Source organism: Mangifera indica, chromosome 2 (genome assembly GCF_011075055.1).
Source record: "Mangifera indica cultivar Alphonso chromosome 2, CATAS_Mindica_2.1, whole genome shotgun sequence".
Lineage (NCBI taxonomy): Eukaryota > Viridiplantae > Streptophyta > Magnoliopsida > Sapindales > Anacardiaceae > Mangifera > Mangifera indica.
The window spans coordinates 17,596,071-17,623,101 of record NC_058138.1 but is presented as its reverse complement, the minus strand read 5'-3'; the positions used below and the strand labels follow the sequence as shown (position 1 = coordinate 17,623,101).

The following is a 27,031-nucleotide window of genomic DNA, read 5'->3' as shown; positions in this document are numbered from 1 at the left end:
TTGCCCCATGTGGTAGGGAGAAAAGGAACTGCAAAAAGTGATAGTGGCGACCTTGGCGAAACAAAATCCTTCTAAAAGGAATGTCATTTATTTGTGGAAAATTACAATTTTATGACATTTATAATCAACAAGAACCAATTTTTAAGCTTTACACTCCTTTACCACCCAGAACTTGCTCAACTAAGTTCCCTCAAAACACTTTCATGGAGCTTAATTGTTATGTTACAAAGGTGACAAGGAAAAGAACTGCCAAAAAGGGATATGCCTAACTTTTCTTAGTGGATGTCTCTACATCTTTATCTGTTGTCTTCTGAATTTCTCTACTTACACAAAAGATCTCCATATCCTTCCCTCTAAGGATATTACTATGATGGAAACATCATCATGATATCGCCTTCGATCCCCCTGCGGTATTTCAAGTAACTCGTGGAAGTCCATGCCTGCAATGAAATAATTAACTACAATCAGGTTCTTGTAACTGGAAAACATTAATTTTGGAAAATGATTCCCACCAGAGTTATAATTGATTTATACCAGCTTTCTTTGCAGCCCGGAAAAGTACTTCCTCGACCAGATGCTGTGCTGGATCTCCTTCTGGTTGCAGTGTGATGAAAAGTTCAACCTCAGAAACAGCTTCCTCATTTGTTAAGTATTGGTAGAGCCCATCGGAGGATAATATCAAAAATCTGTCTTTTGGCCCTAATTTGTGGTGGTATAGAGAGGGTAAACAAGTGATGTAAGGAGATGTGCCCTTGTAATCAATTCTGAACATCTCCAAAAGCGCATTATTCCACTTTGGCTGTACATTTAAGAAACAAAATCAGGTGCATTGGCATTCTTAATCATATTCATGACATTTAAATTTAATCACAAAGATTTACCGGAGGTAAACAGAATATGTGACCAGCACCTCTAACAAATCCACATGACCTAGCTATTTTAACTCAAAAGCACTACTTTCCCATGTGCACCTATAGGACTAAGAATTTGGACACTGAAAACCAATCTAATATTGCTATCAGGAAAATGCTCTGATATCCTATTTGTTCTCTTTTCCTGTGGCACCATTGGAATCAAACTGTTCACATCTTCTTTTTTGTCTTTTTAAGGGAGGGGGGCGGAACATGACTGAAAAATATTACTCTGTAGCTATATGCCCTGTGACAGTGAAAGAAAAAGGTGATCTTTCACAATGGAAAGCATATAAGACAAATATAAATTTCCTGATGCTATTGCAGAATCGAATGTCTACCCTAGTGTGGATTTATACGAATCTCCATTAATTTATTCAAAATAATGGAAAGTAAAGAATCTATCAGTTTCTATGGATACCACTGCATCAGAAACTCTCACTTGGCAACCTTAGAGAAATACGAAACACTAAGCTGTGATGCCCCTGTACTCTATTATGCTCATCAACTACAAAATGAAGTCTAGGAGTCAACAATCCACAATTAGTGTTCATAAAAGTGTGACCTTTTGCTTATATAACAGCATAATCTTGAGAGAGGAAACAAACTTGAAGAAATCATGAAGGAAATTTTCAGTAATCATGGATAGATTTCTCAATATAATATCTATGTTTATATCCTGCAAACAGGCTCAATAGCATCTCCATAACCTTTTGTTTTTTTCCACAGATTTTCAAGTACCAACAGCGGCCAAAAAGCATTGCGTATTAATAATCTTAAAAGAAAGAAAAAGGTCTAAATTGAAAACACACCTGTTTGAGAAAGCCAGCGCCAAAAGCCCGGGTGACTTTCAATGAACCTTTAACACGGTCATTCATCAAAGCACCAGCGTCATCAGGGTGTTCATTTTTAATTCTATGAACTTCCTGTGATGCAACAAAATGCAATTCAATCATCTTTTTAAATGAAATCCTTATAAAGTAAATAACAATAATAATAATAAAAGCAATTTTACCTCTTCCACACTCGTGCTGTGATCCACACTAAGCTGAAAAGCAGTTAGTTCAGAAACCGTGCTCGGTTTATCTAAGTCAAACCCTTCAAGATCATGCAAAGTTTCTTCCTTAATCCTCTCTAAATCTGGCCTAATCGTACCAAGCCAAGAATCTGGTTCAGGTTTCTGAGCCAAAACTGCTCTACTATCACCCACATTCATGACATAAACATCTTCTCCCTTCATCAACATTACAAGAACACAAGAACCCATCAACGCTAATTCCGGATTTTCCTTCACCATCTTATCTGCTATATCCAAATATGCCTCCTCTGTTTTCTTCAATGCTTGCGACAAAGCTTTCAACACATCCGCATGAATTATATCGTGGGCTTTATCTTTATAGTTTTTAGTCAACTGTTCTTTTAATTTCCGATCAAGCTCTAATCTTTCTCTGTCCCACTCACACTTCCACCTCCTTTGATTCTCTTCCCATTTCTTGGCTGCCCCTCTGTAACTACTCATAAATTTCTTGTCTCTACCTCGCTTCGAACTCGAATTCGAATCAATATCTACACACTGTGAACAGGAATCCCCTCTACGATTCCTCGAAGAATCAGCTTCAGTCACATAACTCTTTTCAGAATCATCTTGTGTAGCTGCAGTGCTTGAAATCGGTTCAAACTTGTCATCCCACAATAAACCTTTAAGTTCTTTATGAACGGCTGAATATAAATTAGATAAAAGATAATCAGGAGCATCAGGGCCGTTGAATCCATCATAAATCCCAACAAAAACCCATCCATGTTCCTCCGAAACGACCACGTGTACTCGATCTTCCCCAGCTTTGCCTTGAGCCCATTGAAGATTTTGAGACTCGAGAGAATCATCGTCTTCTAATAAACTACCGTCGCTACTCACGGTTAAATTATTGTCGTTTTTATTCTTATCCGACCCGATAAGCCACTCGGGTTCTTTAACCGAAGCCATTCCTTTAATCGGAGCTACAATAGAATTCAAGTTCTGGCCGCGAGAAATCCTTTTGGAAATCGCTCTCTGAAGAGCCCGAATCAATGACCGTTTTCGTGATCTAGATCGGAAATTAAAACCCGAAAGGGAAAAACTCCGTTGAAATTGTTCGTTGGAGCTAACCTTGTCAATCGGACCCGAAAACAACCCGCTGCGATCGAGTGGTCCAGATAAGAACCCTCTTTCAATTGGACCCGACAAGAAACCTCGCTCCAGAGGACTCGAATGATAGTTACCCGAGAATATCGGACCCGAGTTGATCAGATTTTTGGGGATCGGCTGCAAAGGAATCGAAGAGAAATTATTGGAGCAATCAAAAGCCGCAGCACGGTCAAAACTACTGTAAGCGTACGGATCAAGGAACGCTGTGGAGAGCGGCGTTGATGTGTTGGCGCTGACGGAAGCGCCGGAAATAGTGCCAAACGTGGTCGTTTCTTCAGAGTGGACCTTGGAGGATGATAATCGAGTCGGGTCCGGTCGAACGTAGCAGAAAGAGTGTCCGAGGCCTTCATCAAGCGGGTCCGATATTAAAACTGATATATCGTTTTGTCGGCGAGCATGTTGGCCTCCCGTGAAGCACACGGTGAGCTTACCAAAACCGTTTCCCATACTTGAACAAACACAGAATTTAAAAGCAAGAACAAATAGAGAGAAATAGAACCAAAAGAAAAGTTTATGGTGATTGAAGTTATAGTACTAAAGGACGCGTCGACATGGCAAGAGAGGAAAGTAGGAGGAAGAAGACGAAGTTAATTGCAGGTAGAGCGAGAAGCGTTGACTTCGGGAACAAAGGACTGATTTGAAAATGGGAGAAATGATTTTTCTTTGTTTGAATTTTATTTTTTTTAATTTTTTTATTTTATGAGAGGAAAGAGATAGAGAGGCGTTGACTAAGGCTTAGGTTTCTATTTTCAATAAACTCGTGGGTCTGTCGGAGAGTGAACGCACGCTCCTCGTCAGGGAAATCGTCGCAGTAATTAAGTAATTATAACTTAGTACATGTAATTAAATATGAAGAGATATTTTCTTTAATCGCTATATTGCTTTAATGAGATCGAATCAAAATAACCTGGAGACGCGGAAACTGCACGCGGAAGTGGAGAGCGTGAGGAGGAGATGATTAATGTGGGTGAAAACTGACAGGTGGTGATAAATAAGCATGCGTAGTACAATCAACAGACTGACACCAATTGTGTGGCTTTATTTCATTGGTTTGTCAACTAGAGGATTCCCGATTACTCACCTTGACTTTTCTCAGTATTTATTTATTTATCTATTGTTTCAACTGGAAAAAAAAAATATATATATATATATATTTATTTATTTATATTTTGTTGTTCAATCAATACAGTGAGGTGGGGTGGTTGAATACTTACTAATGAAGCTTCATTTGAAGATCTGATCTGATTGTCTAAATGTTTCAGATCGGCTAAACGACACCGTATTTGTCATGGTTAGACGGATTCCCACTAATCTTATGAGGAATAAACAGTCATTACACATTCACAGCAGCGTTTGGTAAAGATTACTTAAAAATTAAAAAATGGCATTAAGCATTAATATTATTTTTAGATTGACAAAATGACACATAGCACTTATGGAAATCAATGTGGCACATTATTATTAGACAAAGGTAATTGGTACATGATTGCTTCCAACAACATAAAAAATAAATAAATAAATAAAAAGGATGGAGACTAACCCATTTCAGCTACAAAAATATTAATTAATAAAAAGCTTAATTAATAATAATCCCAATTGAGAATTCAAACCACTCATCATTTCAAATACTGCAAGTGGAGAAACCTTCCTATCCACCATCTCATCAATCTGACCTCTTCATATTAACTTTAAACCTCATGGTAAATTTCCCATTATTAAATTAATTAGGGTTTAATATATATAATTTTTGTTAATTTAAATCACCACCTTTTTGACGTGGGTGTATTTTCTATTCAATTTCCTTTGTTGCTTTCTTAGTGCTTTCATAATCATATTATCTTATAAACTAATCTATGAATCAACAAATTAAACAGTGCAATTAAAGAAATTGTGCTGTATAGCATTTGAATAATGGCTTTCCGGGTCCAAGTTATTGATCTCTAGAAGCTCAATTGCCTTATAGCTTTTTTATTAGAAGTAAAAGATGAGATGATGGCTTAATGCATTGACTAATATTGTTTTGGATCCTTAAATCTTGACTTTGAATTGGTAATTTCACCTTTCTTCACTCCATCCATTGTGGGTGCTTAGTTTAGTTTAGTGGGTTTTGTTTGTATTAGCAATTGGACATTTGGATTTGGTGTCACCATACAGTTTTGTTCATTGATGATAATGCTTTCCACTTCGGCTATACCTACCTTCGGTGCCTCATCTAAACCATCCTTTGTGTTTCTGGCTTTTGGGATAAATCACAAAAATGAATGTGAATTTGAGTGGCGGCTTGGCTTATTGTCTACAACTAATGATGGCGAAACACACTTCAGAACCCAAATTTGATTTGACATATTTGTAGAAAACAGAAACCAACGCCAAAATTTTCAGAGTACAAACAGAATGTGGATGTTTCATAAGTCAAGGGGAGGAAACTTAATCTGCAAGAATATAAAAGAACTAACAGGGAGAAAAAGGGGTAAGATATTTTAAACAACTCAAAAAATGCCAGCCATTGAGCGAACACAATCCGGATAATCTGAAATTATAGGCAGCATTGTCGTTATCACAAGGCGTAAGCGCCTCCACCACCATTGCCCACTGACTAAATTCAACTTCTTATACCGAATTACACCTTTCACTCTTCTTAGCTTCCCTGCTTTTTCCCCATGGAATTATCAATTTCATCTTTTTCTCTTCTTCCTCGAAATACTCCATCAAGACAGAATTTTCAATGTAAACCCTCAACTTACAAGTGTATTTAGCTGAAAAGCCCTACACTAAACGCCCAAAAAGGTAGGTTTTTAGTAGGTATAATAAGGTTTTCATTCATAAAAAATGGGTTCTTGTTATTAAAAAAACAGTAACATTGAGTCTTTGACTTTGACTGATAAATAGTGTTAAAATCAAAGCATCACTTGAATGGTTTAGGAGGTGGCTTGACTATGTAATTTAATGGAATTTTTTGTAAAATGACTGAAGAATTTGCATCGAATTACCCAATTTAATCTATTAATTTTTTATTTTTTTTCTAGTAACGACATTGAAAAGATAGAGACTAGTCAACATGTTATACTTTGCCCTTTCTCTATGCAATGAATTTTCTTCTCAAATTCAATTAAAATCAATGTAGTTGAATAACTTTACTAGATTGTGACAATTCAACATTTTACAATTAATATTTTTGGTAGTTTGGACTGAGCCCGTGATTGTTTATTGGCTCGACCCACCATGAATTGCATATGCTTTGGGCCTACTAATGGACCCATGACAAGCTACCTCAGGTTCCTTATTTAATTGAATATCTATCTACCCACTGGTCTCTTTGAAATTGTTTATCTAAATTTCAATATCAATGGAATTTGAGGGTTTTTTTTTTTTTTTTTAAATCTTTTTGAATTCATTTAAAAGTTGAGATTCCAAAACACCCTTATTCTATTTTATATTCTTATATACTAAAGCATTTTATGGTATATAATCGATTAATTAATATATTTATCTTGAACCAAACTTTTATTTAAGAGTAAAATGTGTTCAAAAAACCATAAAAAAAAGTGTTTCCTTTTATCTATTTTTTATTATTAATATTATAAAATTATCTATACCTTAACTATTGAAAGATTAATAAGGTAATTGTAATTTTATTATTATTAATTTTTACAAATATTTTCATTTTTAATTAAAATAATAAATAACACCATAATAATTATCTAATTTTACTTGATATAATATTAATTTATACCTGATAATTTTTTCAAATAATATATATTTATGATAATATTTCATTTTTAATAAACATTATCTAAACTACGCCCATCATAATTATATTAAATATAATAATAAATTAAATCTAATAATTTGTCAAGTAATATATCTCATAAGAGCAATGCTATGTGATTAAATATAATTTTATTTTTAATTAAAAATTATTTAATTATATGATAATATATTATTTATATATTTAAATTATATAACAAAAACTCTCATAATATTATATTTGAGTAATACTATGTGTATCTATTTTAGGTACACAAATATATACACACTCATATGTGTCATCATATGATTAGTTATTATTTTATTCTTAATTCAAAATCATTCAATCACATGATAACATAAATAAATATGTACATATTTGTATATCTAAAGTAGATACACATAATTTTATTGATTATATTTTGATACATTACCTAAACAGGCTAAACTGTACCCATCCTAAAAGTTAATATTTGATATAGCCAAAAATAAATGTAATTGGTGGGGCTACAAAAGGGCATTCCAAGTGAAGTGAGTAAATGTTATTAGCGTTAGATCATCGCATAATCAGGCTTTACTGATTACAACTTTTTAAAACCTTTTTCGTTTGGTAGCAGAGGGAAAACACACGGTCAATTAACAGTCTCGACGCCCATATACAACATCTAACCGTACACTGAGCCATGCCCCACTCAAATAACATCGAACGGCCTAGAAGAGCGTGAACACAGCAGCCTTTAGACCTTAAGAGTCTAAGATCAGGGACCATCAAAAAAAGATTGTGGGGTCAAACAAACACAGCACACAGAGCTTGCTTTTGCCTTCTGGCATCCACTGGCTTGCGTTGCCCTACCATCAATTAAATCTAGCAAAATGCCATAGCACAATTCAAACTAGAAAAGGGTAGATTCTCTGATTAACCCCAAATACCCTCACTCACACCAATTTCAGTTCTTCTCAACTCAAATGCCCACAATCTTATGCTAAAATGACTTCATGTGTGAACGTGTGCTTTATCAGTGTACGTCGTAACTCAAGATTTTGCACAACAGTTCTTCCTTGCTGGTGCAATAGAATATAACATGTTCATTTATTTAAGTTAAAAGAAATGCCAAGTGCTAGAAAATTTTTTTGTTCTGCAATTTTAGGGGAAAAGAATGAATGATACCTTTACTTGATTCTTGAACTTGAATTATTGTTTATTTCGTTTGGATTCAAACCCATGAAATGGGGCTTCGAAACTTCTTTAAGAACTTTTCTCAGTTCCTGCAGAAAAGTTGTCTGCAACAGAAAGAGAAGACACCAAAACAACAAGAAAATGCACGGAAAAACAATCCACACTTTCCTCAAATTAACGAGAATGCATTATCAAATTTTCAAAAACCTCTTTACAACATAAACACAGCTCCGTCAAAGAAAAAATGGCGATTTTCAATGTAAATTTATTGAATCATCGACACAACTACCGAACCCTCTAAATTCCCAGAACCTAAAAATAATGAGTTCGTCTGCTTTTGTAGCCAAATGTAATTCACAGTGTTATAATAAAAAATATATAAAAAAAATAAGCAAAAGCCAAATAATTAAAATTTCATACCAATACATACATCAATCCTATACAACACAGAGCAGTAACAATGCAGCTTCTCCTTTGCACCAACTCATCAGGTCCTGATTTAACGTCCTCGCGAAAGCCAGGAGGCGACAACAAATGCGAAGAGGGCCCATCGAATCCCGGCGAAGGTGAAACATCCGGCGCCGGAGCATTCCCCATCACTTCATTCTCAGGCTTCCCTGAAACCGCAGATTCTTTACCGAAAATCTCCCTTGGCAACAATACTTTCGATACTCCGAAAATGGCCACTGGATTCTGATCAAAAACTGTTTGTGTCACGGATGCTTGAACAAGGCCAGTGTCAATAGCGACCGAACCGTTCACTCGAGATATATTTAAAGTAAATCTACCAGCTCCCATATCCTCCGTGGCTAATGTCGGCTGAACCGGGTTCACAATCGACTCCAGTGAACCTAACGGATAATACGAATGCAAGACATGAAATTTCAAGACTACAGCTTTTTTATCAGCCGGAAGAGATTGAAGCTTCACATTATTAGGTAGATCTGCAAATGCGATATCACTGGGAACAAATAGGGTGATTCCAGCACCGCCCTCGTCGGCCTCGAATTCTTCAACTACGCCGGAGGCCGACAACATTGACGCCGCGACATTAAAATTGTGGCCGTCAATTAAGGCCTTAGTAATATTTAATCCTAGCGGAGGACGACTCTCGGACGCCATAAGATCGAAGCCGTACGGGATGACGAGAGAGTTAACAGATAAGATCGTGATGTTGTAAGGCAGGGTTTTGACCAGCGATAAAACGGTGGCGTTTGAGGGCGAGTAAGGAGCCGGTGAGTGAAGTGTTATTGTCTCCGTTGTCGGGTTATGGCTTATGTTTACTGACCCGAAATTGGAGGATGCCCGACCCGTCGTTTGGAAAAGTGTAGTGACGAGAATTCCGGAGGGAGAGATCTGCTGGAGGTCCGACCAGGAAAAGAATTGGAGGAGTACGTGGTAACGGAGGAGGTCGGCAAGTGAGAAAGGGGAGAGGCGGTGCGTGAGGTCCACGGAGGATGGGGAAGTTAAGTAGGAGTTAGGTACCGTAAGAAGAGTGAGAGAGGAGCGGTGGGAAAGGTCATTGGCTACGGCGGTGTTGGAGAGAAGCGCAGAAAAAACGGAGAGATTTGGGTAAGGAGAGAGTAGTTCTGTGATGTTTAGCGCTGAAATGGAGGGAGGGGTGAAGAGGAGTAAAAAGGTTATGATGGTAGGGGTAAAATGGGAAATGTAAAGATTGAAAGCCATGCCCATGGAGCCTGTGCGGAGTGTGTGAGTCTCTCTCTCTCTCTCTCTCACTCCAATTGCAGAGATGAGTGAGTGAGTGGTGATTGTAGCAGAGGGATTGAGTGAGAGAGAGTGATGATGGAGAGTCAAAATGATTATGGGGATGGTGATGGTACTGTTGATGAATTGAATTAGTTTATTTTTAGCATTATTAAAATTCTCTGTCAAGTTGCGTTGGATGGGCGAGTGAATTCACTCGCTGTTCTCGTCGTATTATGTGTGGGTGTGTATACTGTAGATACGATAGATTATTGTATTTGAGAAATTAGGCTAATCACCTGTTGCCCACCCAAGTTTTGATGAAATACTCGCCACTCTATAAATTTAAAAAATTTACTTTTTTACCTATTTATTAAATTTGTTTTAAATTTTTGTTAATTTTTTATAAAATTATTAAAAATTAAAGAGAAAACTTTGAATGAAATAACATTTTGTTTTTAAATTTTTGTTATTTAATAATTTAATATTAAATTTTAATTAAAAATAATAAAAAACAAATTTAAAATTAATTATCGATATTTATTAGTATAAGTATTGAGAATTTTATACTTTAATATCGTTCTAAACTAAAATCGCACTTAAAAAAAAAACAAAATTTTTTCAATTTTTTTATAACTTTTCATTGTTATTTGTAAATAAAATACAAATTTTCATTCTTGATCAGAGACCATGACTCATATCATTGCTATCGTCTTCATTATCATATTTGCACTTTTTTCTTCTTCAACCTCTTGATATGCTACTTGTTTTTCAAGATATCCAACAAAGTATTATGATTGAGAGCTATTTCGAAACACGTCTAATTATGGATGATACAAAGACTTAAACGAAATATAATGTATTGTAAAAACAAGAACACTAGCAAATAAAACAAAACAAATAAAGTCAAATGAAAAATAAACCATTGAAAAATGGTACAAGAGGAAATTTATAATACAACCAACGACAAAATGGGTATAAAAAAAAAATACAAGAAAAATGAATGAAAAAAAACCAAAAATAAATAGATATTTTATTTAATAAGTTTGATTGTTAATTGCTTCCTCTTATTCTCTGGTTGTTCGTGATAGGTTGATGTATTTTCATCTTTATGTTAACAAATGATAAAATACTAATTTTGTAACTAAACAAAATCTATTAACAAATTTGGATTATTGGTGTTAAATTAGATTTTTCAAACTTAAAAATAAAAAACCCGTTTCTCTAAACTTTGGGTGGAAAATTGTCATTTGACCTACCATAAATGATAAATTATTTATGAAATATTTTAAAGAGAAATACTAAATTTACAAATAGATTATATTAATCAATTCATAGCATTTTATAATTAGATAATTTTAAAATAAAAAAAAATAATCACATTATCATATATTGTAATTTCATATAGTACAGTTATGTTAGCAAAATATGTATACAGTTTTATATTTTTTTTTAGGATTATATATTATGTGTATTAATATAATTATGTGTATAAATAATATAGATAATTTTATATATAAATAATGATATATTATTATATAATTAAAAATAAAATAATATTTAATTTTATGATAATATATTATTATTATTATTTATATACAAATTCTATATACCTAATATTACTTGATATGTATTCATTAACCTAAAAAACAATCTATAGGGCACTTACAAAACGAAGATGAAAATATTGGAGGGTATTTGGTGATACCTCATGAGGTTTGATGCCTTACACACTTGGTCGATGACCACGACAAAATCCACCGTCAACAGCGGAGCCTTTATTGCCTTCCTACTTTAAAATAATAAGATAGATCGGCTTATGTACGGTCGTCCAGCTTCGTGATGACTGATGACGTACTGTTAATCTGGATTTCTCTGCTACGTGTCAGGCATCCGCATGGCTCATTTTTTATTCTTTACATTCGAAGCTTTTCTGCATCACCATAAGGAAGAGCACTTCCGTGACACAGAGGTGACAAAAAATTCCACTGTTTATGGTTCACTAGGAAAAAATTATTAATTTATCTATTTTTAAACAGAATTCTAAAATTAAAAAAAAAAAAATGTTTTTTATATTATCGACCAACGGTAAAAATTTTGTGAAGACATTAGACATAATTTGAATTATTTGAAAGTGATTTTAAAAAGTAATTTTAATTTTTCAATTAGTCAAACATAAAAATAAATTTAAATGGATAGTGATTTTTCCTTTTGGTCCCTACCAAATTAATTTTTTTACTTAATTTGTAAATATTCTTGTTTAATGTATCTTCAAACCCTCTTTAATACTTAAAACATTCTTATAATCTTAATTAAATTCTGTCTTGAAGTTTCTTTCCAAAATTCTAATTGAGTTTCTAACAGAAATGGAAAGTCGTTGGCCAACTGTTGATGCCTGCCTTTATGGACATTATCTCTCCCTAGTTTCTTCAAATTTTATATTTACCTTATAAAGAAAAATCCTATATAAATTGAATTTTCGATACTAAAATAAATACCATCAAACATAAAAATTGATAAATAGTTTGAATATGAGATTTATTATAAGTGATTATTATTTCTAATCGACTTAAAAGATTAAAGTGACTAATTAAAGTTGATTCGTAGATAAAATAATAAATTATTAATTTAATCTATCTTTTAAGTTTACTTGTGGGTAGAATATTTGAAGTGGGTATTCTCAATTGTAGGACTCACAATTTAAAGGGTAGATGCTGGTGTAGGATATTCATCATGTGTGCCATAAAGATAACTTTTTTTTTTAATTTACAAACTTAATAATTTAAAAATATAATTATAATTCAAGACAAAAGCTAATGAAAAAATCACTTCCCATCCAAAATATCTCCATTGGCCAATCAGGAGAGAAGGTATAAAAAGATGATGACAAACATAAAAAGAAAACCTCCCATAAAGAAAAGCCTATGAAAGTTTCTTCGATAGAAAAATCTTTATCAATTTACTGTAAATTGAAAGAAGACAGAGAATATCCTCCTGTTCTTTTTCTTTGCATGTGGCATGTGTGTGAAGAAAGAAGAAAGAGATGCTATGATAGCCACTGATTTGTTTGCTGCTTGGTGTATAATATTCCTCACACACCAATAATAGAAGCATTATTTTAATAACAAGTATGGAAACTAATTCTGGCCTGTGGTTTACAGCCAAATTTCTTTGTTGGTGTCAGATTAAGCCTGCGCCTCCGCCATCGTCTTGTGGGCTCGCTAGAAACAAAGTTTCTTTCTCACCTTTCTGGAAATAAAAAAATTAATAAAATTATTATCTCATATACTCAAATAATAACAGAGATGATGCACCATTCACAATCTGAGGTTCGATTTGAAAGGCCTACAGAACGGACCTATGATGGGCTTTGAGGCCCATTTGGTACCTCTAATTCCTTGCTTGAGATTGGACCAACCAGGCTGAGATATTTTATTTGTTTTGAACTTTCAACTCAACGCACAAGGTCATACTAGATTTCTGGTGAAACACGTTAATACCTTGATTATTATTTCCATCTAGAAGAAACTGAAGACTATGGTCAACTTTCAACTGCCTTGAGAATCAAAAAGCTGATTGGCTGATTCTCTGATCGTGGGTCATTTTATTATACTCAATGAAATGGTGGTATACATATAAACAAATACAATTGAATATTATAATGAATTGCGATTCAGTTGGTAAGGCATAGAGAGAGTTGGAAAAATGAGTGGATTTCGTGGTCAAATTGGCATAAGATTGGCCCCCTAAGTAGACGATCCACCAAATACCAAAATCAGAATCAACAAACAAATTAACCTAGTATTGTTGCGGCTCATGGACGTCGGAATAATGGCTATCTACATTGCACTCTTCACAAATATTGTGCATGCAAAATTGTGGCAATCCCCTGCAAGGGCATGCATGAGGGAGCCAATCCTCCGACTCCCATGTGTCATCGCCCTCACTCCTCGATGGGCTATGTAAACCAAGTTGGTTTATTTCACTGCAATAAGCTATTATTTACAGTACAGAGAACCAATCTCTCTCTAGAATTTGCAACACAAGATCCACGCAAGCTTGCATGAGTTTGGTTCTTTGAGCTAAATTCCTTCTTGTAATTAACGTTTATTTAAGTTCACTAGATTTGAAATAAATGGACCAGGTCCCATAGATGAAGACTATACTTTATAGCCGAACTATGACAACATTGTTTATCCCCTTTACGCAAAATTTCAGATGCCACATATTTCTAGTTGGTGCATCTCTCACATCAAATAATTTTCAAATCATAAATGAATTAATTGAATAATATTATGTATATATATGTTCATATAATTTTATTGAAATTAATTAATATTATATTAGAGATAAGGATTACGTATTTTATTATAATCCAGCCTCTTTATTAGAATATTATTGTTGATGATGACCTTCTAGCTTAAGTGTAACAAGTTTGAATGAATCCCCATACGGTGAAAAGAAAAATTCAAAGTAAATGAGCCAACACTCCATCAGATTTCAATGATATGAAAGCATAAATATTCAACTGTTTTTTTTTTTTGATGATATTTAATGAAGTAACATATGATTAGGAATATAAATACAAATTCAAAGATATAATCTAATGTAAGTGGTACGTACTTGTTGAAATAGATAACGCCACCGTAACAACAAAAATGAAATAATGTTTATAATATCTTCTTCTTTGAAATAGTATATCAAAATATTAATCCAAACATGAAGTCAAAATCATTTGGTCCTGAAGTTTTGCCTAATTACAAGGTTCTATAGAATATGAAAATAATACTAAAATGCCTGTTCGGTTATTATCAAAACAATAAAATTATGTGTACAAACAATGATATATTATCATATGATTGATATTATTTTATCTTTAATTTTTAATTATCCAATCGTATGATAATACGTTAATATTTACGCATAAAATTGTATATATAGTGTTATTTTTATAAAAAATTCGTCTCTCCGTCAGTGGATGAAGAGACGAAGACTTTGTCTCTCTGTTGGCAAACATCAACTTGTCTATCAACGAAACGAGAGAGTCAGCTAAAGGTTAGGGTGGGAAGAAGAGGTCGTTAGAGAGAGAGAAAAAAAAGACTTTAGAAATGAGAAAAAAATGTCAGTTTTTAAAATTAGAAAAATTTAGGTGAATGTAAAATTGTTAGCTTTCAAAATGAGGTGAGGATGTGATAAAATTATATATTTTTTAATATTACCGTTAAAATGATTATTTAACCTTTATATATAATAAAGAATTTTAACAGAAGTTAAATGATGAGTATACATTTAAGTTTTTGAAATTGTGTAAGTAAGAGTTTGAGAATACACTAAACCTTAGACATGTGTAATTATGTTAATTTAAACTAATATTACATGTATAAATTAATTGTATAAAATTATTTATAAAATTTTATATGATAAAATTTAATTGGATGGTTTTAAATTGAGAGAAAAATAACTCACAGACAAATTTAACTGCTAATCCAATAGTTTACTAGGTGATTAGGCTAAACTCCAGGGACCAAAAGGAACTAAGTCTGGAAAACCGGTTTATGTCCCCCAATCACGTCACCTCGCAGACAACCTAACCGCCTTTAATTTCCACCTTCTCTTTGTCTAATCTTTGTTGGCAATAATTTTTTCTGAATCTTTTAAAAAATTAGTTATTTGGGTGAAGACATCATACTGAAGACTCCCTCTATCTTGGCATTTTCTATTGCTGATTAGCTTGCTTGTGTGTTGTGTGTGGAGCTAGATGGGGTTGGTGAGCTGCACCAAGCGTGCGTTTAACTGCTTGGGGGAAGTTGCTTTTTATATATAAATGGTTTGGTCATCAAAACTTTCCGTTTGGTTTACTTCGAAGATTTAGACTTGTCTTGTAGCTTAAATTGGACCAATCTTATAGAAAAGCTAGCGCGGAGAGAGAGAGTTGACCAGGCGTGGCGGGTAAAGCAAGGCTGTGGAAATACTTTGGTCGTTAGCCATCTTCTTTGCTCAGGTCTTCTTGCTATATGACAAATTCTGACTTCAACTCTCTTTTCGTTCTTGTATGTTAAAGACATATGCATGGTTTTTAAAGATTTTTCTTCACTCTGATGCTCTCTCATGCATATAGAGGAGCTTTTCAAGCTTTTTATTTCTCACCAGGTTGCCTTTTAATCTTAGTATAGTTTCTGAACTTAAGGTTGGATGGTTTCTTTCACTTTGTTGCTTATTAGTTGCCCTGCTACAAGAAACACGAAAGAAGCTGCTTTTAGTTTGATGCTATATGCATGGTCGGTTAAAAAGGGTGAAACGTGAATTTAAATTTTTGATGTTTGAAAAGATAAATATATTTAATTGTTTGATTGATGACGAGATAGGATGTATTAATTTTCTGATATTGATATTCTTCATGTCATCTTTGCCTGATGCAACCATATAAACACTAATCCTTTAACTGCTTGCTTATGTTTCTGATTTTGATTGTTTTGTTAAAGAACCTGACCTCTGTAGAATTTATGAGGTTGAGAGGAATTTCAATTTTCATAGAAGGAAAATACATGCACATCTTTATTTTACCTTGTTGAAAGAATCTGTTTAGCCTCTTTTATTTTTACATGGTATAAAATCATCTCCAAGTAGATGTGGGTTTTTGTTGCTTGGGATGCTGGTAATACCATAGCTTGAAAGGTTTACCTTGCCTTTTCCCTTCTCTATGCATGGTGTTTGATGCTTGTTCTAAATAAAGATAAAGATTTGAGAGTTAGCTCTCTCTCTCTCTTTTTTTTTTTTTTTGTAATTTGGAAAACAGTACCTGAATTCAGAATCTGCTTGTTGATTTATTTGATATGACACTTTAGCTCCTTGTATTGTTTACCTAGTTTACTTTTGTTCTGTTCAGGATTCAGAAGATATTAGTCCTAGAGGTTGAAATCAGTTGTTTGATAAATTCTTGTCTGTGAAATATGGGAAGGCAGTTGCAGCATGTGCACTCTGGCCAACAATTTGAGCACTACCATCCTAGCTGCCTATGGAGCATACTTCATATTCTTGATTATCATCGATGGAGAAGGACTGTTTCACATAAAAAGCACCGAAGAGGAAAGCGTGCCATATGTAAGCAACTCAATTTGCTTCAGCCTGTCTCCATCTGTTTCGTAAAAAATCTGGATTAAATATGATAGTTATCGCTTTGCATCTAAAGTTACATTCACCGAGAACTACTAGGATATACACAATATTTAGATGAGATTTCTGAATACTGTTGTGAAGGTCTCCAGGCATCTTGTTGATTACTGTTGTCTGGTGATTGAATTCTGTTCTGCACAGTCAATTGTTGGAACAGTTTATTGAAAAGGAAAATATTTTTATGTTTGTGTTGGATGCCATGTTATATAGTCCAATTAATACGACCTTTCCATCAGTGCTGAATTACTTGCTTAAATAAGTAGAAGGTTTTAATTTATGGTCTGCCTTGAAACTGTTTTGCTTGCATAATAACTGCAACTGGAACAAAAAGTAAATTATTGCTTTTGAAGAGGCTCTCTCAAATCTCCTGGTTTTCTGGAGATTATGTAAGACCTAGTTGACTGTCAGTTGCACTACACTTGCATGAATTGTTCTATATCTGGGCAAAGCAGAGGAAATCCTATGCAGGATAGAATTTCCTCTTAGCTGTTCAGCTCAATTATTGTATGTTATGATTTATTTATTATTACTAATTGTAGGCTTTGGAAATCCAAAGACAATATCCTTGGAACGTGAAAGTGGTGAAGTGCAAAGTTTAATGGATCCTGATAACTTCCTGGTGAGTTCATATTTCACACTAAATTCCACTCTTCATTTTATCATGGAAATTGAGTTGTTTCTTCTGCATACAACAAAAACATCAACTGACAGTAAATATGAAATTATCAGGTCGAACAGGACACTACCGAAAATTCAATTGAAAAACATTCGGGCAAAGCCAGCATTAAAGCATTAATCAGTGAAGAGATGTCCAAGGAAGAGAACCACAGACATTCGATTTTGGGTTTTCCTGCACAATCCAAGTTTCAGCAAACACATTCAATCCATCATTTAGATTCTTCGGACTTTCGCCTTGGTAAAATAAGCAATGACTGGACAAATCCAATTATTGTACTTCATAAAGATGAAAACACTTCTTCCACTGGATCGCGGGTTTCATCTCTGAAAAAGAGAACAAGGAAAGTAATTGCAAGAACTAAAAAGCATGATTTGGCTGATAGTGTGAATGGTGAGGACAACTTGGGACAATACCAGCTTCTTGGAAAGCAGGACAAAGTGATGGAAAACTCAAAAATTCAGAAGCAGAAGGATAAGCAGCTCAATCACGAAATTCTGCATCAACAGGTTAAGGAATATGTGGATGTTCTTGAGATATTCAATGTAAACAAAGAGGAATTCCTAAAAACCCTGAAGGAACCTGATATTGGTGTCTTGGACAATTTCCCTGGCCAGAAGATTTCAAATAGAAAGGTAAATTTAAACAAATCAGGATCATTTCCGGTAGCTGATTCTTCTCGTCTTAGATATCGTAGATCCAGTACACTTGAACACAAGCAGAATGAAACTTGGGCCTTCCCAAAAGGAGAAATGCCAGTATGCAGTACTGCAGTACCTAATCCTGATTCAGCCAGGTCTCAAAAAGGTTATAATTCAAAGACAGTGCCTTCAGTTGAGGATTATAATGTGGGAAGTACCATTAAACAAAAAGCTGATAATTATTCTCAGGGTTTGCCCCAGGTATCTAGTCATCAAAGATGGGATAAGTTGGTTAAAGGTCACTTCAGAGGTATAAAGCAGAGAATAAAGCTTGCTATTAAAGAGAATAGAAGGGAGAATGATCAATTTAAAACTGAGGGAAGAGAGATGCCTAGAGGTGCGGGAAAAAAAAGCATGGGTGATGATGGTACAGACAGCTCCAGAATTTATCATGATAGAGATGGTTCTGATCCCGATTTTAGAAAAAGCAGAAGACACATGAGAACCACCTCCCTAAATGAGTCCCTGGAAAGATACGCTCAGTTGTTTGAGTCTAGTTCCGGCGGAGAAGCAAAGTTACCTCACTCTAACAGCTTAAAATTGAGAAATGACCATAAGACTTCATTGAGAGATCGTACTCCAAAATTCTTCCGGAGGATTTCCTCCCTGTCTGATCTTGAGTCATTTTTATCTTTACTAAATGAGTTGGCTCATGAATCAGAGATGCCAATTAGCACTGAAGTGGATCTCAATACTAACACTGAAAGCGATAATCAGAACGAAATGAAGTCAAGTAGCCTTCCCATAGCAACAGATAAGTTGGAACCATTAAATACTATTGTAGAGACTCAGTTTCATAACAATTCAGAACAGGGAAGTGCTAGCAATGCAGTTATTGAGCATTCAGGTCCCTTAATAGTGGATAGAATAGGCGAGGATATTTCTCTGACTGGTGAATTTGGTGAGAATAATATTGATGCTTTAGAGGTTGCAAGCATCCCTCGGCAGGATCAGGAGATTGCTTCCACATTGAATCCTAGTGTATGCCATGAGCAAACATGTCCAGATTTGGAGCCCGAAACTTGTTTTCCAGAGAATATGATAGTCCCCGCAGAAGTTCCAATTTCAGAAGGTACCACAACTAGCTCATGCAAACTGCACTTCTTTTATCCCTCTTTCTTGCTGAAATGCGATGTACTTTAATAAATAGATTGGTGGTGAATATTTCTTATGACTTGATGAGACGAAAATATAGTATGAGGCTTGAAAATCTATGTTTTCCATTTAGTTGACTGTGGCAATTGATTTATTTGTCTAAATTCTAGCAGGTTCAAAGTTGAAGCCAGTGCATGTTCACATCGATGAGGCAGATGCTTCTTTCAACATTCTTCAAAATAGGTCCAATGCTGATCTCTTACCAGACTTGTGTGACACAATGAACGCTGACAAGGATGATCACCTCCAGCATTTTGAATTAGGTAACAATGATGCTTCCTTCAATTATGTAAGAGAAGTTCTTCAGCTGTCAGGATTTATTGGAAATGAAAGCCTTGGAACTTGGTATTCACTAGACCAGCCACTGAATCCTTTGGTGTATAAGGAATTGGAAGAATACTTGCACCATGAACTACAATACTCACCTGCAGAGATGGGAGGAAACTGTGAGCACCAACTTCTGTTTGATTTAATTAATGAGGTACTACTTGAGCTCTATGAGAGATCATTCACCTACTTCCCACAAGCCTTGTCCTTCAATCGCCACATTCATCCAATGCCAAAGGGGAACCGTGTTCTTGACGAGGCCTGGTCAAGAATTTGCCAGTACCTCAGCTTTAGGACAAACCTGGACCAGTCATTGGATGATATTGTGGCCCAAGATTTGGCAAAGGGTGATGGTTGGCTGACTCATCAATTTGAGACAGAATGTGTAGTTCTTGAGCTTGAAGAGTTCATTTATGATGAACTCCTGGATGAACTTATTTACTCATGAGAGTCACATATTCATGCTTGTGTTCTTTCTAGGAAAAATTTGTATATAAAATTTTGTTACTGTTTGAGTGTTTGAGTGCACATACATAATAGGGTGGAAAGAAATTCTTTCATGTAGTTATGCTTTTGCGTAAGGTTGGATGACTTATTAGAAAACATTTACAATACAATATATATGCTCTTACATGATGATAACACCTCTTGGGCGTTTTCATACATCAGTAAATAACAAATGGAGAAAGAGGTCGTACGGAAACGGTAATCCTATCAGTGATGGAAACTTCAAACCCAAAATGTGAGGGTAAACGGAATTGTTGTCTTTTCTTGTTCTTAACATTATATGATTGTACTGTTATTTTTCTTTTGGGAATAAATTCTGTTCAACTATTAGATTCGCTCTGTTATTTACCAGAGAACCACCATGGGCACTGCTTAGAGATTTAGTTTTAGAGCTTGAGTACCATCAGGAGGGTTTATCTGATCCGCGCGCTCCCCCCCTCCCGGTAGTAGCAAATTAAATTGATGAAGCAGGAGCTGAAAAAGTTTACAAAGAACTGCAAAGAAGAAAGCAGGGTGTCCCTGTTTATCCAGCGTGTGCTGTCTTGGAGAAAAGAGTTTCAGAGCTGAAAGATGGTCTTAAGATGCTTGGTGTGAATGGTGAAAATTTAAAGAAAAGACTCAGCTCAGGAAAAAAATATTTTAATTAGTGTGTGAGGCACAGTTTATTTGTCCAACACTCCACAAGAAGGAAGAAAAAGTGAAAATTTCAGATTTAATGACCGGTTTTACCATTACATCAAATAAATAAAAAATTTAATTTAAAAATATTATTGAAATAAATTTAAATTTTTACTTTTATATTTAAAATTTTGAACCTTTTACGCTTCGGTTATGATAGAAAATTTACTTGGTTAAATAATCTTAGAACTAAAGCGTATTCCGTTATCAGGGGACAGAGGCCATTTAAGGCCCACAACATGTGAATGCTTCTTGGCTGTAAGGCGCCTGTCTTCCCAGCCATCACATCATTCAATTTTTTATGTAGAACGGAACAAATTCGTCTAGGATTGCAACACCTGTACAGGAAATATGCACCATTTCTCAAATCAACTGCCTTATAAATAAGGTGAAGGTCTTGCTTAAGAACTCGTCCCACACTGAACTAGCATTCCAGTTTAGTCGTTTCAATCAATTAAACAAAATGTCTTGCTGTGGTGGAAACTGTGGCTGTGGCTCTGGCTGCAAATGCGGGGGTAGCTGCAACGGGTATATTTTCATTTTCACTTCCTCTAGTGGTGCCAATTTTAAGTTATTCTTTGTGATCATTCTCTCTAGTATGTATGCAGATGCGGCATGTACCCTGATTTGAGTTCCTCAGAGAAGACAACCACCGAAGCCATTGTTGTTGGTGTTGCTGGGAAGATGTATGTACACACTAAGGCACATTATGATATTTATGAATTATCCATTGAAAAGATTTTCAACTTCGATTTTCCTATGATGATGATGATCCTGAATTGACTCGTATTGTAGGCACTTTGAGGGATCCGAGATGGGCTTTGGAGCAGAGAATGGTGGCTGCAGTTGTGCAAATAACACCTGCAAATGCGGAAATAGCTGCAGCTGCAACCCCTGCAATTGTTAATTATAAATCATGGAAATGCCGGAAATAAATCAAAAGCAGCAGTGATCTAAAGAAAAATAATAAGTTTATTATAAATAAGAGAGCCTTATCTGCTTCAACATCTTCCCTGGATTAGTTGTAGCTAATTGGCTCTTCTGTTTAACTACTGCTTTCTTATCTTATCCTTATGTGTATGGAAGATTAATAAATCTCTCTTCTTTTAATTACTATCATTTGACTCTCTTAATTGATGTGTTTGCAACATTGATGACGCCATGGAGGTGAAAATTCTGATATCATAACATTGAAACATCTTATAATTCATAAAGTGAATGCCACCATTCAAACAGGCAAACAGCTCAGAAATTAACTTTCGAACTAGAGTACCCTTTGTATTCTGAAGGATTAATTCTTCCGATTGACCATTAATTCATTGCAAATAAAATTGATGAAGCTGGAATCTAATAACATCTAAAAGACAAGTTCAAGCTGGGAGTGATCATGTGTATACTGAAACAATGCTCATGTGCAACTCCTTCAACAGCCCCTAAATTAAGTCAATAAAGCTTGGCGTTGAGAGCTGGAGACCTACTGTGTTGTTTCTGCTCCAAATAGTACTGGGGTCATTCTGTCAGATTTAATTTGACGTGAAATCACTAATCAGATCTTACCTGATGTGAAATAACTAAATCAGGCTCATTTTCGATCTTTAGTATCAATTTGATAAGGACTTGTTGGGGTTAATGGTAAGTTTTCCCCATACGTTTCTTCTGCTGTATATATCCCAGCCCAGGGAAGATCATACATGAATTTCAGTTTATCACATATGTGAAAAAATTATGTAAGGTTATAGTGATAATGATGTTGAAATAAGTTTGGCAGCCGTCGAAGTTGAAAATGTTTTTGAAATCACAATGGCAGATAGTTCTGGTGTTGATGCATGTATGAACCAATCAGAATGAGAGAACTTGCACTCCGAATGATTTAGATTTCTCCTCACAGCAAAGCCAATCATCTACATATTGGATTTGAAAAGACTTCACGACTTTACTGTCTCAAAACAAATCATGTCACTGCATTACCATACCTACTATTATTCGAAAAGATGATACCAACCATCCAGAAATAAATAATAAATGAAAAAGCGTTCAACTTTACCATAAAAAACAAAAGATAATGGGAGGGGAAAGTTGACCAAGTAGAGATGGAGAATCACAAGCAATGAGTAAAGCATATACCACTATCAGAGGACTTGAGCCATTCTAGGTCCACAAACACGAGGAACCTATCCATCATGTAAAACACACCCACAGTGGATGAGAAATTCAAACATTTACCTATGGACTAATTTCTATCAAAATTTTGGATTAGAGGGAAGAGTAAAATCATTATTTTATCCTTAAACTATAAAACCCTAAAAATTTATAAAATTTTCCCCTTTAGCTTGGAAACTAACAATTTTCCCTAAGAATTAAGTTTTAGAAAGTTTACTTTTCCCCCTAGGGCTTTGATTTTCTAACCAAACCTCTCCCTTTTCGACAATTGGCACTGTTTGACCATCCCTCTCCCTTCTTCCAGATCACCCATCTTTTGTTTGACGCTAGAAGGCATGGATCTCAACCAGCGTCTCCTTATCTTTCGCACGAATTGTCTCCCCTTCTTTCGCTCAATTCGTCTCCTTGGCATAATCCAAGTGTCTGTCTTTGTCGTCCCAACGTCTCTCGTAGTCATCTGACATCATCTCATCGTTGTCATTGTTGAATCGAGAATTTTGGTTGAGATTGACGAATCACACAACATCGCTCGAGTGTCGTCCAAATGTGATAAATGGGTGGTTGTCTGAGCATCGAACGAAAGATGGGTGGTCGTTCTTCCTTTTTCTTCGGTCATCAACGAAAGATGGGTGGGGAAAGTCGACTTCGGTCGCTAGAGAAAAAAACCTTAAAAATTCCAAACCCTAAGGGAAAAATGGTGACTTTTCAAAGTTGATGTATGGGGTGAAAGTCAATTTTCAAAACTTTGGGGAGGGATGAGATAAAATTATATATTTTTTAATAATATTATTAAAATGATAGTTTTACTTTTGTCTCTAATAGAAAATTATAATGAAAATTAGTTTATGAATAAGTATTTAAATTTTTTATCTGTCATATATATACTTTTGAGTTTCGGCTAAAACTTGGGTGGGAATAGTCATTTGCCCTGTAAACTTAAAAGACGGGCAGGAGGAGGAGGAGGGCCAATTATAATTGACGATGGAGGGCATACAGATACGGTAAAATCATTTCATTTTCCTGCACAAATGAAACAGAGTTTACGTTTGGGATGTTGTTTGGAAAAGAGAGGTGGCAATGAATTCTCACCACTCTTTTTTAAAGCAAAAGAGCATCAATGAATTTCTTTTTATATTTGATTCACAAAACCCAGAAATAAAGCTATCTTTTTCTCATTGTAGGTAGGCTGGAATTTCTGAAGGAATTTAAATTTCTATCTCCATGTTATCTTTGAATACAATCACAATAACAAACTTGGAATATAATAATATATAATTATGTTTATTTTATCAAATAAATAAAACCTCCGTGAGTCAGATAGAATAAGTGAAAATCATGTGTTGATGGGCTTTTCATCGTTCATAAATTATATGGGATGCCCACTTTTGGATGATTTATTAGGGCTTGCTATTGGGGATGAAAAGAAAAATATTAATGTCCAAACTTCCTCTTTTATTCGATTTAATTACCTTTATTAAATTAAATAAATCTTTCCATATCCTTTTGAATTTGGTAAATATATCCTTCATTTGATTGTGTATTATAACCTCAAATACTACTGGAGCTGGTAAAACGTGATTACATAATAGTGTGGCGTGCAAGAAATTAAATAATAGAGAGAAAGGGGCCAAACTGATTGGTGTTCGATTTGGGGTTTTATTATTTTTATACTCCGTCGACTTCTATTTTTGTGACTAAGAAAATTATATATAATTATTTTTGATACATAATTTATATACACAGATAAAGTATTATTATATGATTGAATATTTTTTAATTATATGATAACATATTTTTTAAAATCATCTAATTACATAATGATATATCACTGTATATATAAATTATGTACCAAAAATAAATACACATAGCATTACTCTTTTGTGTCATGTTAAATAATTAACAGAAGAAAAAATGTGCAACATACATACATACGTATTGGTCTCTTGTGTGGTGGGAGGCTCAACCTATCAGAAAAAAATCTAGCCACCAGAATCTTCGGTACTGATATTTGAATTAATTAAGTTGCATAATGTCTTCAGAATACTTTCGACTCAAACCTTTATCTATGTTTGACTTAAGGCCAAACGCATAGGTCCTACCCGAAGTTTGTTGATATCTTATTTACACCCTTTAATTACATCAATTTCATTTATCTATTTATAGATTATTAAAGGTAACAAAACTTTAACTTTTAAAATTTTATCTTATTTTCACTTTTTAAACCTTAAAAATTAATAATTTTTTTTAAATCAAGTTTTAAAAAATAACAATTTTTTTTCTAGGGTTTAGTTTTCAATTTTTAAATTTTCTTCTATCTATTTTAAAATTATTTTTTAATCTTATCTTTGTTTGAGGAGATGATATCTTCTTAGAAAAAGATGATTCGTTTTCTTTTAGAAAGACAATTTATCTTTCTAAATAAGCAATACACAGTCGTCAAAGAGAAAAAAAAACTTTGAGATAGACCATAGGAGAAAGTAAAACTGTTAAAAAGGACAAATTATTAGAGCAAATAGTCGGATATTGAAATTAAATCCAATGAGAGAAAAGTGATTTTTTAAAATTTGACTTAAGAAAAAATTATTATTTTTTAGGTTTTAAAAGAAAAAATAAATAAAATATTTATTTATTTTTAATATTATAAATAAAAATAATAATTTTATTATTAAAACTAATAAATATAATAATTTATAAATAGATAGAAGAAAATTTTAAAATTAAAAATTAAAAATTAAAAAAAACAACATTCAATAGATGGAAATTAATCCTTTGGTCTTTATTTAATGCTATCGTCCCTTGAATATGATGGGGAGGACCTGAAAAAAGAACACGTGGACTGTGGAGATAAGGACAACATTAACAAAGAAGATCAATTGCCGATTGGATTTCTCATAGCCACTAGAGACAAAACCTTAAAACGACGTGAAAAGAATTTTAAAATTTTGAGGCCGGCTACAAAAGAAAATTTTGAAAAGTACAAAACTTTAAAACGAAAAGTCAGTTTTCAAAATGAAAAAAATGTCATGTGAGAAAAAATTACCCATTTTCAAAATTTAAGTTAAAAAATAAAATTTTAATTTTTTTAATATTAGGTATTTTTATTCTTAATATTAATAAAATTTTTTTAATTAAAATTAGATAAAAAATAAATTTTTAAATTTTTAAAATTTTATAAAAAAATTTGAAATTACACTAATAGATCGTTTGATTTTAGAGATTTAAAGAGTATCTTAATATTTTATCTTTTATTATTTATATTATCTTATTTGATTTATCAGTAATAAAATATTATAATAATATTTTATTATTAATACTGACGTAATAGGGTATATAAATAGTAATCTGATTACTAATTTCATCTTAAATATTAAAATATTACTAAAATAATCTTGATTTTATTATAATTATATTATAATTTATTAATTTTTTAAAATAAAAATAAATTTATTTTTAATTAATATATCAAATAATATAAAAAATATTAAAAAAATTTTAAAGTTATTAATATTTTTTTAATTAAATACAATAATTATTTATATTTATTAAATTTTATTAAATATATTAATTATTTATATTTAATAATTTTTTTAATAATTTATTTTTTAAATAATTTTTTATTTTAATAATAAAATATTATTCAAACCAACCGCCCACCCACGTCAAATGTAAGCAAGTGTTTGGCCACTAAATTAATAAAATGATGGAGGGTCCACAGGATTACGATTTTCCCAAAGTATTCTTGGGCATTTTTTTATTCATATTCTCATTACTCAGATGGGTTTAAAGGACGTCAGCATTTTATTATTGTCTCCTTTTCTTTGGCATTATCTAAGTGAATTATTTTTAACCTCAAGAAACGATATATACATTTATTTAAATATATATAATATTATTTTATAATTAAATTAAACTTTATTTTATATTTAAAAT

At 33.5% G+C, this 27,031-nt stretch overlaps 4 protein-coding genes across 4 annotated transcripts; 2 read left to right on the top strand and 2 right to left on the bottom strand.

The window, feature by feature from the left end:
- Positions 1–52: 52 nt before the first annotated feature.
- LOC123209006 (probable protein phosphatase 2C 23) lies at positions 53–3,761 on the bottom strand. Its single transcript, XM_044626711.1, has 4 exons — positions 1,927–3,761; positions 1,724–1,837; positions 535–799; positions 53–440 (listed from the first exon to the last, which is right to left on the bottom strand). Exons 1-4 carry the CDS (start codon positions 3,541–3,543, stop codon positions 325–327), a joined length of 2,112 nt encoding a protein of 703 aa, XP_044482646.1. The 5' UTR covers positions 3,544–3,761; the 3' UTR covers positions 53–324.
- A 4,423-nt stretch (positions 3,762–8,184) lies between these two features.
- LOC123203330 (fasciclin-like arabinogalactan protein 4) lies at positions 8,185–9,860 on the bottom strand. Its single transcript, XM_044619668.1, has one exon. The coding sequence runs from the start codon at positions 9,710–9,712 to the stop codon at positions 8,435–8,437; it is 1,278 nt and encodes a 425-aa protein (XP_044475603.1). The 5' UTR covers positions 9,713–9,860; the 3' UTR covers positions 8,185–8,434.
- A 5,564-nt stretch (positions 9,861–15,424) lies between these two features.
- Positions 15,425–20,593, top strand: LOC123199117. Its single transcript, XM_044613968.1, has 5 exons — positions 15,425–15,725; positions 16,611–16,825; positions 17,437–17,516; positions 17,627–19,346; positions 19,540–20,593. The coding sequence occupies exons 2-5, from the start codon at positions 16,675–16,677 to the stop codon at positions 20,202–20,204; spliced, it is 2,616 nt and encodes an 871-aa protein (XP_044469903.1). The 5' UTR covers positions 15,425–15,725; positions 16,611–16,674; the 3' UTR covers positions 20,205–20,593.
- A 718-nt stretch (positions 20,594–21,311) lies between these two features.
- On the top strand, positions 21,312–22,060 carry LOC123208813 (metallothionein-like protein 2). The gene is made up of 3 exons (XM_044626377.1): positions 21,312–21,469; positions 21,550–21,627; positions 21,737–22,060. Exons 1-3 carry the CDS (start codon positions 21,405–21,407, stop codon positions 21,846–21,848), a joined length of 255 nt encoding a protein of 84 aa, XP_044482312.1. The 5' UTR covers positions 21,312–21,404; the 3' UTR covers positions 21,849–22,060.
- Positions 22,061–27,031: the final 4,971 nt, after the last annotated feature.

What these genes read in the sequence shown, in the direction of transcription:
- LOC123209006 (XM_044626711.1), bottom strand. Translation starts at nt 3,543, where the DNA reads ATGGGAAACGGTTTTGGTAAGCTCACCGTGTGCTTCACGGGAGGCCAA. An exon ending in GCGCTGGCTTTCTCAAACAG is followed by an intron (nt 800 to 1,723) that starts GTGTGTTTTCAA and finishes TTAAATGTACAG; the next exon opens with CCAAAGTGGAATAATGCGCT. An exon ending in CCGGGCTGCAAAGAAAGCTG is followed by an intron (nt 441 to 534) that starts GTATAAATCAAT and finishes ATTTCATTGCAG; the next exon opens with GCATGGACTTCCACGAGTTA.
- LOC123203330 (XM_044619668.1), bottom strand. Translation starts at nt 9,712, where the DNA reads ATGGGCATGGCTTTCAATCTTTACATTTCCCATTTTACCCCTACCATC.
- LOC123199117 (XM_044613968.1), top strand. Translation starts at nt 16,675, where the DNA reads ATGGGAAGGCAGTTGCAGCATGTGCACTCTGGCCAACAATTTGAGCAC. An exon ending in AAGAGGAAAGCGTGCCATAT is followed by an intron (nt 16,826 to 17,436) that starts GTAAGCAACTCA and finishes TACTAATTGTAG; the next exon opens with GCTTTGGAAATCCAAAGACA. An exon ending in AGAAGTTCCAATTTCAGAAG is followed by an intron (nt 19,347 to 19,539) that starts GTACCACAACTA and finishes TCTAAATTCTAG; the next exon opens with CAGGTTCAAAGTTGAAGCCA.
- LOC123208813 (XM_044626377.1), top strand. Translation starts at nt 21,405, where the DNA reads ATGTCTTGCTGTGGTGGAAACTGTGGCTGTGGCTCTGGCTGCAAATGC. An exon ending in TGCGGGGGTAGCTGCAACGG is followed by an intron (nt 21,470 to 21,549) that starts GTATATTTTCAT and finishes GTATGTATGCAG; the next exon opens with ATGCGGCATGTACCCTGATT. An exon ending in GTTGGTGTTGCTGGGAAGAT is followed by an intron (nt 21,628 to 21,736) that starts GTATGTACACAC and finishes CTCGTATTGTAG; the next exon opens with GCACTTTGAGGGATCCGAGA.